Source organism: Akebia trifoliata, chromosome 2 (genome assembly GCF_017979445.1).
Source record: "Akebia trifoliata isolate Shusen 1 chromosome 2, ASM1797944v1, whole genome shotgun sequence".
Lineage (NCBI taxonomy): Eukaryota > Viridiplantae > Streptophyta > Magnoliopsida > Ranunculales > Lardizabalaceae > Akebia > Akebia trifoliata.
Genome location: NC_141376.1, coordinates 3,247,889 through 3,263,861, shown reverse-complemented (window position 1 = coordinate 3,263,861; position 15,973 = coordinate 3,247,889). Strand labels below are relative to the sequence as shown.

At 33.5% G+C, this 15,973-nt stretch overlaps 2 protein-coding genes across 4 annotated transcripts; one reads left to right on the top strand and one right to left on the bottom strand.

The window, feature by feature from the left end:
- Positions 1-364: 364 nt before the first annotated feature.
- Positions 365-1,856, bottom strand: LOC147408828 (histone H3.3). 2 transcript variants are annotated; one of them, XM_086422390.1, is made up of 5 exons: positions 1,692-1,856; positions 1,447-1,571; positions 976-1,052; positions 783-873; positions 365-693 (listed from the first exon to the last, which is right to left on the bottom strand). In XM_086422390.1, the coding sequence occupies exons 2-5, from the start codon at positions 1,516-1,518 to the stop codon at positions 523-525; spliced, it is 411 nt and encodes a 136-aa protein (XP_086278516.1). In that variant the 5' UTR covers positions 1,519-1,571; positions 1,692-1,856; the 3' UTR covers positions 365-522. The 2 variants fall into 2 exon arrangements, with proteins under 2 accessions (XP_086278516.1, XP_086278508.1); XM_086422382.1 differs by having other exon boundaries at positions 1,447-1,522.
- An 8,437-nt stretch (positions 1,857-10,293) lies between these two features.
- Positions 10,294-15,367, top strand: LOC147408827 (PKS-NRPS hybrid synthetase cheA-like). Of its 2 annotated transcripts, none has more exons than XM_086422369.1 (4): positions 10,294-10,517; positions 11,093-11,283; positions 11,398-13,193; positions 15,068-15,367. In XM_086422369.1, the coding sequence occupies exons 2-3, from the start codon at positions 11,101-11,103 to the stop codon at positions 13,162-13,164; spliced, it is 1,950 nt and encodes a 649-aa protein (XP_086278495.1). In that variant the 5' UTR covers positions 10,294-10,517; positions 11,093-11,100; the 3' UTR covers positions 13,165-13,193; positions 15,068-15,367. The 2 variants fall into 2 exon arrangements, with proteins under 2 accessions (XP_086278495.1, XP_086278486.1); XM_086422360.1 differs by having other exon boundaries at positions 10,296-10,517; positions 11,087-11,283.
- Positions 15,368-15,973: the final 606 nt, after the last annotated feature.

The following is a 15,973-nucleotide window of genomic DNA, read 5'->3' as shown; positions in this document are numbered from 1 at the left end:
TATTCTCTGGTGTGACATAGCCCAATTAAGCCCTCTACCTCCAATTAAACCCCAAGACCCTCTGACATTCATACTTCTCCCCAGCGGATCGATCTTTTATAGTTGGTGGGTTTAACGTTAATCTTCCAAGAAGACTTAATGTTTTGTTTCTTTTGTTTAAATCAAAATAATGCCCCAACTTTCTTATATACATACGCGCTTGTGAGGGAAAAAAACAATCCAAATCCATGTATTTGAACATTCAGAACAATATAATATTTTGTTCTCTTGGATGAGATTTCAAGAGCAATTTCAGCGTCGATTCATGCACACACAATATCAAAGGCAATCTTACGAGAGGGGGAAAAAAGCATGGTCTAGAGTCTAGACAAAGAAGTTGAATATTAATATTATCTAAGGAAGAGGTCTCAGTATAAAACTTTATGTACACAGATTATTAAAGAAGAAACACATAGTTCCTACACAAAACTAAAAAGAACAAAGTAGCAGTTGCACAGAACATCCAGAAAGATTCAAAGACTTCTAAGCACGTTCACCACGAATACGCCTTGCGAGTTGAATGTCTTTGGGCATGATAGTCACCCTCTTGGCGTGAATAGCACAGAGATTGGTGTCCTCAAACAGACCGACAAGGTAAGCTTCAGCAGCTTCCTGAAGAGCAAGGACAGCGTGACTTTGGAATCGTAGATCGGTCTACAAGAACAAGAAACAAAGAAAATATTTAGTCACATAAGATAATTAAAACCAAAAATACATTCTGGTGTCCTCTATGAAATATTTACCTTGAAATCTTGAGCGATTTCACGAACCAAACGTTGGAATGGGAGTTTGCGGATCAAAAGCTCAGTACTTTTCTGGTACTTTCTGATTTCTCTATTTAAACAGAAACAAGAAGAAAATAAAATTAGGGTTTCTAATGCGCGATGCGAGAAGAAGATTTTGAATGAACAAAGGTGTATAGGAGAGAATCCGTACCGAAGGGCGACTGTTCCAGGGCGATAACGATGAGGCTTCTTGACACCTCCAGTAGTAGGCGCTGACTTCCTCGCCGCCTTCACAAAGATTAAAGTAGAAATTTCATGAGAACACCTAAAAGTAATTAGGGATAAATTGAAGAAATTTCAATCATAATTGGAAAATTTACGAAAGAAATCGTGTGAAACAAACAAACTTTTGAGAAATCAAATCGATGAAAACGTTAGGGTTCTTGAAAACCTGAAGAAATTACAATCATCATGATTAAAAGATTTCAGAGAGAAATCTTGTAGAAACAAACAAACATTCGAGACATCAAGTCAAATTGATGAAAAAGTTTCGGTTTTTTTTTTTTTTTTAGAACTTTAAGAAATTAAAATCATCATTAAAGATTCAAAGAAAGAAATCCTGTAGAAACAAACAAACATTCGAGACATTAGAGGGATCGAAGAAATGTGGAAAGAGACGCACCTTTGTAGCGAGCTGCTTCCTCGGAGCCTTGCCTCCTGTTGATTTCCTAGCTGTTTGCTTCGTACGGGCCATCTTACTTCAGAAATTTAAAAAAAAAAAACTTCAAAATCCAAAATCTAACGAAACTGTATATCAGAGATGATGAAGAATTCAATCAGATCTACGAATTACTTCAATTCAAATGCAGAAAGCGAGTCGATTTAAAATTACAAAAGAGAATATAACGTTAGGGTTTCGATATTTACCTTGAGAACAATCGAAGGAAGTGGGAGAGGGATCGTCGAATTTGAGATTACGAAAATTAGGGTTTTCCAACAGAGAAAATAAATTGGGAAAATTAAAAGCGATGGTCGATATTTATACGCAAAGGTCAGAGCGGTTTTCAGGGTGAGAGGGGTGACGAGGGAGGACTTGAGCAGTTGGATGGCTTTTAAGGCGGGAGAGAGAGATTCTGAGAAAACACACAATCCGTGTGCTTTGTTCTGATTGGTTGATTTTACTTGACAGAGATCGACTCAAATTTGTCTTTTTTATAAGGAACTGGACACCGTGTAAGATTCTGGCTTATTTAAGAGTCGTGCTACACTGACTTTTTGGACATCGTGTGATAACCATATATTTTTTTCTCGAGATACATTTAAATATGAGAGAAATTTCCCGGCAGATCTCACTGTTGTATTTTTATTAAAAAACTCCGTGGAGTTCTACACAACTCCAAGCGAATCTTATTTACTGAAATTTGTTATCCACCGTTATCCAGCAAACCTCGAGTGTGCGGATCCACGTCATAAAACTCTCATTGATGTTGTTAATTTGTTTCTTAACCTAACTTGAAGTGGATTAACCACATCAATTTGTGACATCCAAAAACATGATCCGATGCTATAGAGTTATGAAGGATAAAATTTTAAGAATTTTAAAGAAAAAAAATTTTAATTTTTTTTTTAATTTTTATTATTAAATTCTAATTTTAATTTGGGAGTTCGATAATTATGTATTTTCAACCCTTTCGAACAAGTTCAAAGAGAATTATATATATAGGATTAGGATCCGTGTACACATATCTACTCATATATCTACAACGTATTTTGTCCTATGTGGGCTAAAAAATTTTGATTGAGCTGATTTTTTGTGGGGATGATCTCCCCTTATCATGCCCACTAAAAATCAGTTAATTCTAAAACTTCTAATCCCATATTTATGAGTTGAAGAATCGTGGACCGTCCATTTTTTGTAAATCACTTTTGATGAAATTTAAAATTTCGTATTGAGTTGATTTTTGGTGAGAATGATCTCTATGATGAGGAGATCATCCTCACCAAAAATCAGCTCAATCCGAAACTTTTAGCTACTAGGACAAAACACGTTGTAAATATATGAGCAGATATGTGTGTACACGGAACTTGACCCATATATATATATATATATATATAGGGTCCCGTTCAGAAACAAACATTTTGGCAAAACATTTTTCAAAACATAGGTTAAAGGTTTTGGAATGGGCTGATTTTTGGTGAGGAGATCATCCTCACCAAAAATCAGCTCATTCCAAAACTTCTAGCCCCAGTTTACAAGTTGAAAAATCGTGAACCGTCCATTTTTTGTAAACCATTTTTGATGGGGTTAGAAGTTTTGAAATGGGCTGATTTTTGGTGAGGATGATCTCTACGGTGAGGAGATCATCATCACTAAAAATCAGCCCATTCCAAAACTTCTAACCCATGTTCTGCCAAAATGTTTATCAAAATGTTTATTGCTGAACATTTCTCATATATATATATATATATATATATATGGGGACAGTTCAAGGGCCATATGTAAAAACATATGAAAAAACAATGATTTTTCAAAATATGGGTTAGAGGTTTTCGATTGAGTTGATTTTTTGCAAGGATGGTCATTATGATGAGAAAATCATCCTCACAAAAAATCAGCTCAATCAGAAACTTCTAAATCCATCAAAAGTGATTTACAAATTATTGACAAAAATTGGTAAAAAATCGATGGTCCACATTCTAAATAACTTTTAATGGGGTTAGAAATTTCATATTGGATTGATTTTTTTTCGGATGATCTTTTCATCATAGAGATCATCCTCACAAAAAATCAGCTCAATCTGAAACTTCTAACCCATATTTTAAAATTTTATTAATGTTACATTGTTTTTACATATGTTTTCTCACATGTCCGTTGAACCTGATCCTACCAAAACTTAAAATTAAAATTTAATGGTAAAAAATAATATATATTTTTTTCAAAATTCTTAGAATTTCGTTGTTTACAATACAAGCCTGTGGCATCGAATTATATTTTTGGATTTCAAAATATGAGATCACAATTTTTATTAAGATTTGAATCAATTTTCAACAAATGAAAGATTCAATGAGCATGTTGGAGCACATAAGAAATTATACGTTAGCTAAAACAAAATATACTCTTTATTTCAAAGAGCATTGTTGTAGATGCTCTAATAGTTGATTTCAGTGTTTCTTTGTTATTATTTTTTTGGAACTTTCTCTTTTGTTATTATTATATATTTATTATGATATTTATTGAATACATCCATCCATGTAAAGTCACCACCCCTCGTATTTGATGAATCACACATGCTTTTGAAAATAACAAATTTGTTCATTTGTTTAGATTAATAAATTCCTTGTTTTTTGAAAGTAGCAAATATATCACTAATAACCAATCAAATGCTCGAATCAAAAGTTATAACCAAGATTAGGGTTGTATTTCGTCGCCTAAAGAAAGGAAAATAAAAAGTGAATCCATATCTTCATATTGAAGAAACCAACATATTCATTACTTTTTTTAATATGTGCATGGACCTCATATATGAGTTCACTTTGCTTGTAGATGGGGTTGGTATGTTATACATACTTGTATATAAAGGGTCGCGTTCGGCGCCAGCCTTAAAATCAGTCAAAATACACAAACGTCATAAGACCGTTGGATAAAGGTCGGACGAAGGGCGTAGATTGAAAGTTACGTTAAAATTAAACCAAATGAGTCGATTTACAGCGCCATCCCTTTATTTTTGCATAATTAGTACTACCTCCCTAATGTCTTAAGAAAAAACAAAAAACAAAAAACAGAGACAGACGTTCTCTCTGTCTCCTTCACCTTCTCTTAACTTAAAAATTGACCTTCTCGACTCTCTCTCTCTCACTCTCTCATTCTCTCTCGCTGCAACTACCTCCCCTCAACTACCTCTCTCTCGACCCTCTATATATATATACACAAGTGTAATTAAGGATTTAAAATCTGATTTTTGAGTGATTTCTTCTTTCTGTTTCAAACCTCTCTCTGTCGAAATATATAAATTAATACCAGATGTTGATCAACAATGGAGGTTGTGTTATTTTATTTTATTTTTCTTCCCTTCTTTTTAACTTCATCATTCGATATTTGATTTTTTTTTTCAACTTTTGATTTTGGTTTGATTTAGATTGATGTTTGGGGATCTTAAATGAATTGGGTATGGTTCTAAAGTTTTCCATCTGATGTTCTATGCAGTGGGTGATGAAACGTTGTTGTTGCCGCTGCAGCACCTACTTCAACTATGCTCGTAAACCCCATACAACTCCACAACAAGTGACCCAATGCCTCTTACGCTGGTCTTCGTTTGGCTTTCAGAGAAGACCAACAACTGCAACTAATCTTTCAAGACATTCTCATCAATATTCCCTCTCCGATTCCTGACATGCCAACCCTTATCAAACAACAAAGGGACGAAATCGATTGAAGGACATTTCTCCTTTGTTAATTGGGTTTCTGTTATTATTTTCATTTCCCTTCGATTTTAATGGTGGAGTTGGCTGTTGATTATTGCTTCACAGGGAGATTAGTTGAGGATCACATTAGCAGAGAGAGGGCCAAAACACTATCATGCGTTAATAAGTGTAGTTGAAGAATCAGTCCCACATAGGCTGAGAGAGAAAGAGACTTTTTTTTTTTTTTGATAAATGAGAAAGAAAGAGACTCAACTAGAGAAAGTAGCCCGTCTCTGTTTTTTTAATTTTTTTTAAAGACATTTGGGAGGTAGTAGTAATTACGCAAAAATAAAAGGATGGCGCTGTAAATCAACTCGTTTCGTTTAATTTTAACGTAACTTTCAATCTGCGCCCTTCATCCGACCTTTATCTAACGGTCTTATGACGTTTGTTATTCTGGCTGATTTTAAGGCTGGCGCCGAACGCGACCCGTATATAAATCCACATTACATTTAAACTCCTCCATTCAAAACTTTTTTCACAGTGCCCAACGTTGTTGAATGAACATAGCAAGATATTGCAATGGTGAAGAAAGTAAAGCATGACATATTGTCCTAGTTGAAGCCTCATGTCTCTGGGTGGGGTCATTGAGGATGACTCTGACAATTTTTGGCGTGGCACGTGGCGCCTTTAAAGCATTGGTAGTTGAGCACGACTTTTACGTGACCAATAACGTTCCAAAGCCATTAAAAGCACATACTATTTTTAATTCATCTTCGAATCATATTCATCAAATAGAAGCAGTCTTGACTAACACTTGCAATCCATGAGAATGATCATGAAGCCTAAGACAAAATTATTTAGATGGTAATGAGCAAGCAAGTTGGTACTACTTAAGAGTGTAGATGTCCGAATCCTCTTCAAGGCATAATATCGAGATTGCTAACAGAAGAAGCAATTGAGAGTAGATCCTGGATTGAATTGATGTTGATAAACTAATAAATGTCTATCGATATGAAGAATTCATGTTGCACTGACACTTTCCTTATTAACTTAGTAAGGATTTAAGTCCTCAGTTTGCTCAAATGGATTATCACATTGACAATTCAATATTACAGTCCTCTACATTTCATGAAAAAACTTAAATCCCAAATTATTATTATTTTAAATAAACAATCTTTTGAATTTGATCCAAGGTTTGAATAATTGAATTTCGACCTAACCATCAAATTTAAAATTAAAATTCAATCATGAAAAATGATAATTATTATTTTTTAAATTCACAAAATTTTATCCTCTCCAACCCTTAAACATCATATCATAGTTTTGGATGCCACAAGTTGGGCCAAGGACCCTTAGGGTGAATTCCTTACTTATTAAGGCTAGTTGGACTCTTCCAACTATCTAGAATCCTAATCCACACTATTGGAATTAATATGAGTTCCACAATACAAACAATTGAAATTGAAATAAATTGGGAGCCTATCATGAAATCTTTAGTTTTTATTTTTTATTTTTATTAAAGCAGTAATCAAATTGAATAAAAAGGATCAAGAGCAAGAGCCAGAGCCAGATTTTAAACACATATTAAAGGCTAAGTTTATCAATTGCATTAGTTCTACCAAGTGTGGGACTGTGGGCCAACACGTTCTTTGTGGACATGCCACGTGCCGTTATATAGTGTGTTGGAAGGCATCGGGAGCGCGACAATACAACTCCTGTCATCTCTGGTTTACTTGTAATTGTCGTGTAGTTTGAGGGCTGATATATTCACACCATCTATTTTTACACACCACCCATCATGAATTTTGTTTTGGTGTGTACAGGCCACAGGAACATGTTTAAGACGATTAGGACGAGTCCGAGTCCGAATCCGAGTGAATTCGGAAGTCGCATAACAAAATTCCCACCCTGTATTGGAACCTTATTGACTCGTTCATTAATTGAAAACTTGACCAAGTCAACTGCTTTGGATTGTTTATCTTTTAATTTAATATTTTGATCATTATAAAATAAAAAATATATTTATTTTTAGTTTATGGTGGACATCTATAAACTCATGGAAAAATATGGAACAACTACTTGCAGATCACCTACAATCGATGGCACATTCACTTAAAAAATTATTTTTTGCACTCTTTGGGATGATTGCACTAAAAAAATTGAACTCCCTAAGTTGTTAAACAAAAATTACAAATAATAAGAGTGAATTTCTTGATATCATACAAAAGTTACAAGAAAAATAATGAGTGAATGGAACAATAGAGCGTTGAAGATTGAGATTCTCCGTCATTTCATAGCTATAAAGTAGAGGATATGTAGGAAAATTGACAACTACTAATGAAAATTTAACTAAATCTAAGTTTTTCTTAGTAAAACAAATATAAAATGAAAAAAAATATTTGAAAATAGAAAAAATAATGAAGATAATTATTAAAAGGAAGATTTCTAAAGTATTGAACCAATTGAAACAAAAAGAATTGAAAGCACAGGAGAGGAGAAAATTATGGGAAACAGCTCCACCTAACGAGAAGACTCAAAATCCAAATCAAATGAAATACCCAAAAAAAAAAAGATATTACCTCAACGAATGTCACATCAGCATTTACACAGTAGTGTTGAATGACAGGATATTAAAAGTTATACTATTTTTAGGAAAATTTAGCCAATTCAGACTTAAATGAGTGATGAAAGCAAACACAACTAAAGATTCTAAGAGTAACAACAAAATGATGAACTTGAGGATAAAACATATATTACAATTGAAATGTTGACACTACCCTAATCATTCGAACTCATATTTTTTTTCTTTCAAAAAATTGGATTTTCGACATCCTAATTGAGTTTCAGAGACTCTATTCCAATGGAAAGAATTTGAGAATTAAGAAGAAAAAATTTTCAAGCATTTTGAAGATGTACGTAAAAAGTTATTTTTAGTTTGCTTCATTTTTCGATGTACGTAATCAAGGATGGTTCTTTTGATTTGAAATCATCAAGTTGTTATGTTAATTTTTTAGTCGATTTTTCCATGTAAATTAGTCAGAAAAACTAGAAAAGCAAAAAACATATGGATTTTACTAATATCAAGCTCAAAGCATTTTTTGATACAGAAAATACCAAATAGATTTGAGGGATAAGAGAATTAAGGATAGCTACTAGAAAGATTAATCCAATCCATAATAATGTATTGGAGAATACACCTGTTTATTTTTGAGATCAACTTTTCTATTGTCAAGTTTGACATTATTTTAAAAAAATTTGAGCTCAACACTATATAAATTTTTTGGAATCTCAATTTCATTCTTAATTTTTTGTTATAAATCGTTGAAAAAAAAATACATCTAAATGTTCACAATTAGAAATACAATACTTCCATTTGTTATTCAAAATAATAAAAAAAATCGTCGAAAATGATTGGAATCACCGATGGAAAATCTAAGTATGTGAAGAAGATGAAAAATGGGTAATTCGAACATTTCAAAAACATTATAAGTTGACATGAGGTTCAAGGGACATTAAGAACTAAAATGTTTACTAAGTGGACTATCAAGCAACAACCCAAACTCATGGATTAATTAGAAAAAAAAAAAAATCCCTCCTCCAGGATCCTTTAAGTAATTCTCCATATATCTATTTCAAAAAATAGGGTTTTTGTCTGAATCATAAACATAATCTACGTGTTGATCTATTTGGGAAGATCCTTAGGTGGATATTGTTTCCCACTAAAAAAATGAAAACTATCTAAAACCAACTAACTACCAAAGACTACCCCCTCTCCATTTCCCTTAAACCATCCTCTCCATCTTTGAAACACAAAACTGTTGGAGGGAGGAAATGTCTTAGGCTTAAGTCTCTCTCTTTCTCATACTTTAGTTTTATTTGAGGAAGAGGAGGTTCATAATTTTTGTTTGTGAGTGTGATTGTTTACGATTTTTTATATCTATATTTTTTTTGTGTGTAATTGTTAGAAATTCAACGAGTAAGGAATATGTGCATGTGTCACACATGTGCTGTAGATACATGCATCCACTGGTTTTTATACAAAATATAAAGAATATCTATATAATAAAACACAACTAAGTTGGTATAATTGTGAGACACAAGTCTTTGTGTGAGATCCACTTTAATCATTTTGTTGCTTTTTTTTCCTCAACTTTTTTTATTCTTTCATTGAATTTTCTTATATTTTTTTTACCCTCTTTTAATTTATTTTATTTTATCTTTTACTTATTTAATAATATCTTTCCAATTTTTTTTGTACACTTTTATGTTCTTAACCCTCCTATCAAACTCTAATTTTATGGGATCCACTTTATTTTATTGGAGATATTCTATGTTTTTGAAACAAAAAATTATAAATCCAAAAAATAGATCGTAGAAAGTGAAGATCGAAAAGAACTAATCGACTTTGAAGTGATTGAGGCACGAAAGAGCCCCTGTCCTTAAAACCAAATTCTCGCATTCTTTAGGATGATATCCATAGTGCAAATGGTCTTGATTTCAAGTCTTGCCCAAAACAAAATAAAAAAATTATAAAACTATAAATTTTTACAACATATTTATTTTACATTTGACTCTCATAACTTTGTTATTTATTCTTTTACCCATTTATCTTATTTAATTATTTTTCATCTTTTACTTTTTTTATTTATTTTAACTTTAATGTTTTTTAATAATACCCAAACCTAATTAGGCTTGAGTCTTAACTCAAACCCCACTAATTTCGTGTTGTGTTCACGGGTTGTGTTAAAATTGCTACTACCTACTCTAATTTTAATTTTTTTCATTTTTACCCTTTAATCCGATAGAGAATGCCCATGCCATAGACACGAGTGAATTCAAGTATATTTATATAGCAAATGACAATAATTAGGCCCACTCGTGGGTGATAAACGCCTCATCCGTTACAATGAACTCACTATTGTTTGTCTATTCTCCCTCCAACGTAATTGTCTTTGCTCTCCTCCTACCCCTCTAACTGTACTATTTATCCAATTTTACCCTTTCAACTCGAAAGATTTTTTAATATCTCTTTAATTTTATTATTCTTCTTCTTTTACCCTCTTAACTCCAAAGAGGAGGATGGACGTGTCTCCAACTCCAGTTTTTACATAAAAACCAAATTGTGTTTGAACCTTGAACTCGACTCGTCTAAATCGACTCGGTTTGCCCGATATACTCGGTGGTGAGGATCCCATCCCAAGATCCGGTTCTCAAAACCATACTCTAGGGTGGGGATAACCAATCTTTTCTTTGATCGCCGCAACCCCTTTTCTTCTTCTTCTTCTCCGAGGAAGCTCTAGAGGAAAACCAGCGATCGTTTGGTTCGCCTTCTCTGGCAACGAGAAACAGGTAAGCTTCTCATCTCTGCGTTAATTTCCTGCTCTTTATCTTCTACACTCCAAATCCTAACCCTAAGTTCATGTTGTAGAAACCCTTTTCATGTCTATCTCCGTCGCCAAACCCTAACCCTACTCCATCTATGATTTTGTAACAAATCTCGAAATTTTGACCAATATAAACTTTTTCTTTTTGGTATAGGGTTCAATTAAAATTGGTCTAAAAAATTCGAAGCTATTCTTTCTAGAGCATTAACATGTAAGGGTTCGACTGAATTGTTGGCAATGGGTTGCTTATTTTTGTCTAGAATCTAGAGAACTTAAATTAGAATTAAAAATAGTTTTTTTTTTTTCGTTTTTTTGTTTTGTTTTGTTTTTGGGTTCCTAGAACTGGTTTGGACAATTGGGTTCAAGATCTGTTGGATGTTATGTAGAATTTATATTTATACAATGCTTTACCAATTAATTAAAATCATGATATAATTTTTTTTGTCTGAATAAATTTGTTTGATTCTTCTAGTTTGGTTTTTTAGATGGAGTTCTTGTTTTATATGAAATTTTAAATTTTTTTGTGGGGTTTAGTTTCAGATTTTTTAATGGAAGAGGGCAGTATGATGGAGGGCAATATAATCGAGGGAAATATAGTCGAGGGAATTATGGTCGAAGGAGAAGAAATCAATGAGGGTCTCAGTATAGAACCAGTTGCCTATCGTAAAGGTATAGAACCGGTTGATGATTCAGAGGGGTTTGATGCTTCTGAGCATTTCATCACCAATCAGGTATGCAAGCTCGTCTTAAAATCATTAATTTTTATTAATGCCAATCATATAGAATTTCTCCCAAATAATTGATGTATAATACTGTCACTTATACTTGTTTGTCTCTATCAATAGGTATTTGAACAAAGGAGTGATCTCATAGAGTGGGCTCGCAATATTGCACACGGTCATGGGGTGGTTCTAACAACCCAAAAATCCGATGGACTAGAATCGCGGCCTTGCCCAAGAATATTTATCGGTTGTGATCGTTCGGGTAGTTATCGAAAGCGTCAAGCATCAATAGACCGAACTGGTAAAGCTGTACGTCGAACTACTACCAAGCGATGCGGATGTCCTTTCTCTTTGAAAGGGCAGAAAGTAGCGGGCCGAGATGAATGGACAGTTAAAGTCATTTGTGGGATGCATAATCATAGAGGATCAGTGTATTTGGAAGGGCATGCATATGCTGGAAGGCTTAAGGAAGATCAGAAAAAATTTCTGAAAGAGATGTCTCGGGCGGGAATTAAACCTCGTGAAGTACTCCGAACTATTAAGCAAATGGACCCTACGAATCTGACTACCATTAGGGCGATCTACAATGCTCGAGCTAACTTACGCTTACAAGAACTCAATGGAAGATCTCCAATACAACATCTTTTCGAATGTCTCAACAACCTTGGATATGTTACTTTCTATCGCACTGATGAAGCAACTAATGTTCTAACGGATTTGTTCTTTGCACATCGAACTTCCATCGATCTTTCCTTAACCTTCCCTACTGTGTATCTTCTTGATTCTACCTACAAAAAGAATCGGTTTAATTTGCCTCTTTTGTCAATTATTGGCATCACTTCAACTGAGAAATCTTTTTTCTCAGCTTTTGTGTTCTTATCATCGGAGGATGAGTCGAATTATAGTTGGGCGTTGGAGTGTTTCAAGTCAATCTTTAATGGTAGTTCACTTCCTTCAGTGTTGGTGTCATATCGTGAGCTCCCTTTGATGAAGGCAATTCAGAACATATTTCCATCATGTAAGAACTTGCTTTGCTTATGGCAGATTTCAAATGATATATTGGCGAATTGCAAAAAGTGTTTTGTAGATGAAGAGACATCTGAGAAGTTCATGAGAGATTGGAATGCATTGATACGTGCATCAACAGAAGAAGATTACAATGAGATTCTTTTGGAATTAAACAATAATTTTGGACTGTACCCAGAGGTCCTTAACTATATTTCAGAGACGTGGCTTATTCCTTACAAAGAATACTTTGTGTCTGCATGGGCTGATCAACATATGCATCTTGGTTGTATTTCTGCCAGTCGAACGGAGAGTGCTCATGCCCAATTGAAGAAATATCTTCAAGCATCAACTTCAAATTTGATGACGGATTGGGCATGTTTTGATTCATTAATCAATCAACAACATGCCGACATCAAAACTTCATTTTCTGCGAGCCGTATAAAGATGTCTCATGCTTACGATCAACAATTGTATAGTGAACTCTATGGGCTTGTATCTAATTCTGCATTGGCAAAAATCAATGAGCAAAAGGAGATGGCCGAATCTAATCCAGAAGGTATTATCGTTGATTCTAATAAGTGTCAACATGCTTTTCGGAATTCACTGGGGTTACCATGTGCTCATGAATTGATCCATTATTTGGTGAAAGGTTTACCTTTGCCTAAATCTATAATTCATGAGCATTGGACTAGATTATCATTGTCTGTTGAAGATTCATTGTTCCGTGATATTACACCGGAGTGGGAAATGATAAAAGAAAGATATGCAAGGGCCACTGCACCTCAAAGATCTGAAATAAAGAAAAAGTTACGGGATATTGCTGTCCCTCCAAAGGAGCCGGTGGTTTCAGTCAAAAAACGTCGGAAGGCGATATGCCTTTAAAGATGGTTGTTTTGTTATCTCCATCAGATGTAAGTTATTGTTTCTATTTTATTACAAGATTCAAATTTCTTTATATGCAATATGTTATATCTGTGATCTTTGACCTTGTAGTTTTGGATTGTGTAATATGTTCTCTCTAAGGGCCGTTAGTCTTTAAAATGATGGAGTCTTTAATTGGATGAGCAAGTTTAGCAGAAGAGCAGATAAATTAGAGCTCAAATGTAACCTTGTTTAGGATACATTTGGACACACTCCTGTGCTGTGGGGTTGTAATGACATGTTTTTGATGTTCAAAAAGTGTCTTTTCTTGAAGAAAATGTTTTTTCCCTCCATATATAAAGGTGATTCTGCTAACATGTTTTAATTTTCTGAACAAGGTTTTTATCTTTTTCTTCCGAGTTTTCTGAGATGGTTTACTCTTCAACTATTGGCGTGTATGGTAAATTCCATTATTATATTTTGAATGTAGTTTGAGTACACTGTAAAATCACAGCTTTTGATCTTATTTAAATTCCGTGAATAGGTTAGATAGTTTAAAATTTGTTGAAGGTTCAGAGACAGAAATTTGTAGTTGGTGTTTGGATTATAACTCGGAGAATTGTTCCGATTGTAGACTTTCTTATGTCTGATTTGTTTTAGTTATCAGTTAATTGTTTGATGGTTTCTTTTGTTAATTGATCAGTACCAAGGATGTGAGGTTAATAGTCTTTTGGTAGTGACTGCAAATGGTTAATGATGCCTTTTGGTTCCCACCATCCTCTTCGGACCCCTTGATCTGAATTATCACCCCCCATCAGCAGAAACATTGCCAAAAAGAATCTCCAATTTATAGGCATTTTAAATTCAGATCAAGCAATGGAAGCATTACATGCTTACCAACTATGAAAAAAAGCATCACCTGACTTTACACTGTTTATTTGGGTGGACTCTGTTTCTTGAACATTTTCTTTTCATAGTTGTTTAATTGAAAAAAAGTGGGATGATGATGTAACACCTGATTGATATTCAATTCTTCGGTTTGTATTCTACATTTACTTGGTATTCAGCCAAAATAGCTTACCACTAGCCTTCTGACTAGGTCTTCAGTTGGGTTTATAAAATGGCACCTTGTGATAAACATATTACATTCTAGTGTTGGCTTGCTTGCTTAATTATTAGTTTAGTTGTGTGGAGTGTGGATGCTATGATATAAAGGTTGGTGGTCTGTTGGATTTATTTCTCTATAATATGAATGTAGAATGAATTGAATTTAAGATATTTATAATCTTACAATTATGAACTAGAACCCACTGATTCAAATGAAATCTTAACCCATATGATTTGGATATTAGGATTGAGTCCCATTGAATAGAAAATACATTGATTTTATTTATTTATTTGTTCATTGTGAATCTTATGATACAACTATGGACCTTTGATTTGATTGAAAACATAGCATTCATTTTGGTGTGGAGACTGTTTCATTTTTGTATGTTTGTTGTGTCCTAGATAAACAGTACTAGAAAATCAATGCACAACCAGGGTGGTAATATTACAAGAATATGAATCACCATGAATTCTTTATCTTGTGAAGAAAAATCTTACCATCTTGCTTAATCCCAATTCAACTTGAAACCTTACTCTTGTGATTTTTTAATTTGATTTGATTTTGGAGGAAACAATGGTAAAGTTAACTTGCTGGATATTTAGTGGGTTGTAGTGTGAAGGCTTGTATCATGACTTGTGAGTACTTAAGAAGCAATAGAATTAAATATTATTTGGCAGATCTTGGTAATATAAACTTTTATATTTGTTATTTGCTTTGGATCAAAGTTTAAATTGTTACTTGGGTTTAGATTGATGAAAATGTTCATATTTCTGAATTTTTTTTTTAAATACTTACATAAATCATATTATTTGGCAGAATTATCCTTTTTTATGGATGCAGAGGAGATGGGATGGAACCGCCCCGAGCCATATGAGGAGTTTTTACTACCGTCCTTGCTGTGAACTATTCTATCTATCCGGTGCTGATGCCTTTTTTACTTGTGATATGCTTAGTGACTTCTGGGTATTGGGTGGTACTTTGTTTTCTGTTAGAAATACATGCTTAGTTACTTATGTTAGACTGGTTAGCTTTTTCAAAATTGGTCTTTTATCGGCCATTTGGATGCTGTACTCTTTTACTTGTCAATGAAACTTCTTCTCGGCTTTGTTTCTGTTATTTTTATTTTTGTATGTATGATACTGCTCCTCCATCTATGGAATAAATTTCAATGGTTGTACATAATTTAATTTCTTTAGTGAAGAAGTGGGGATGCCAACTTGGTTAGTTGGTAAAGTGTGCAGAGTGGTAATATTTCATAGTTGGGCTCAAAACCCTCCTCTTACACACACACACACACACACACACACACAAAAACCCACAATCAATTTACTGCCATTGGTGTTGAATGCTATTAAAAAATTGAAGTGTCATAAAATAAATTAAAAATGGGAAAAATTACTTTAAAGACCTTGGTGGAAGGTTTTTTTTTCTTTCTAAGTAGTCCTTCAGTTTTGGGTAATTTCTGAATAGTCTATTTAGTAAAATATTTTTTTTTTCTTAATGGTCAGTCATTATCGACAAGCTTACCATTTTTTATTTATAGTCGAGTTCAACATTTTTATTGTCAAAATCAATAAACCTACATCAGTCTACCTATGCATAAAAAATTAATCCAATCGATCATCTATGAGAGTTAGATGACAAGTTTTGAGTAGAAAAAACAATAAATTTTGGGGCATTTATATAATTATTATTTAATTTTTAATAAAAGATTAGGGTCAA

Bases quoted from the DNA above. Each gene is read 5' to 3' on its own strand.
- LOC147408828 (XM_086422390.1), bottom strand. From the start codon at position 1,518: ATGGCCCGTACGAAGCAAACAGCTAGGAAATCAACAGGAGGCAAGGCT. The intron at 874-975 runs GTACGGATTCTC...CTGTTTAAATAG, and splicing joins CCTGGAACAGTCGCCCTTCG to AGAAATCAGAAAGTACCAGA. The intron at 694-782 runs GTAAATATTTCA...TTGTTCTTGTAG, and splicing joins AAATCGCTCAAGATTTCAAG to ACCGATCTACGATTCCAAAG.
- LOC147408827 (XM_086422369.1), top strand. From the start codon at position 11,101: ATGGAAGAGGGCAGTATGATGGAGGGCAATATAATCGAGGGAAATATA. The intron at 11,284-11,397 runs GTATGCAAGCTC...CTCTATCAATAG, and splicing joins AGCATTTCATCACCAATCAG to GTATTTGAACAAAGGAGTGA.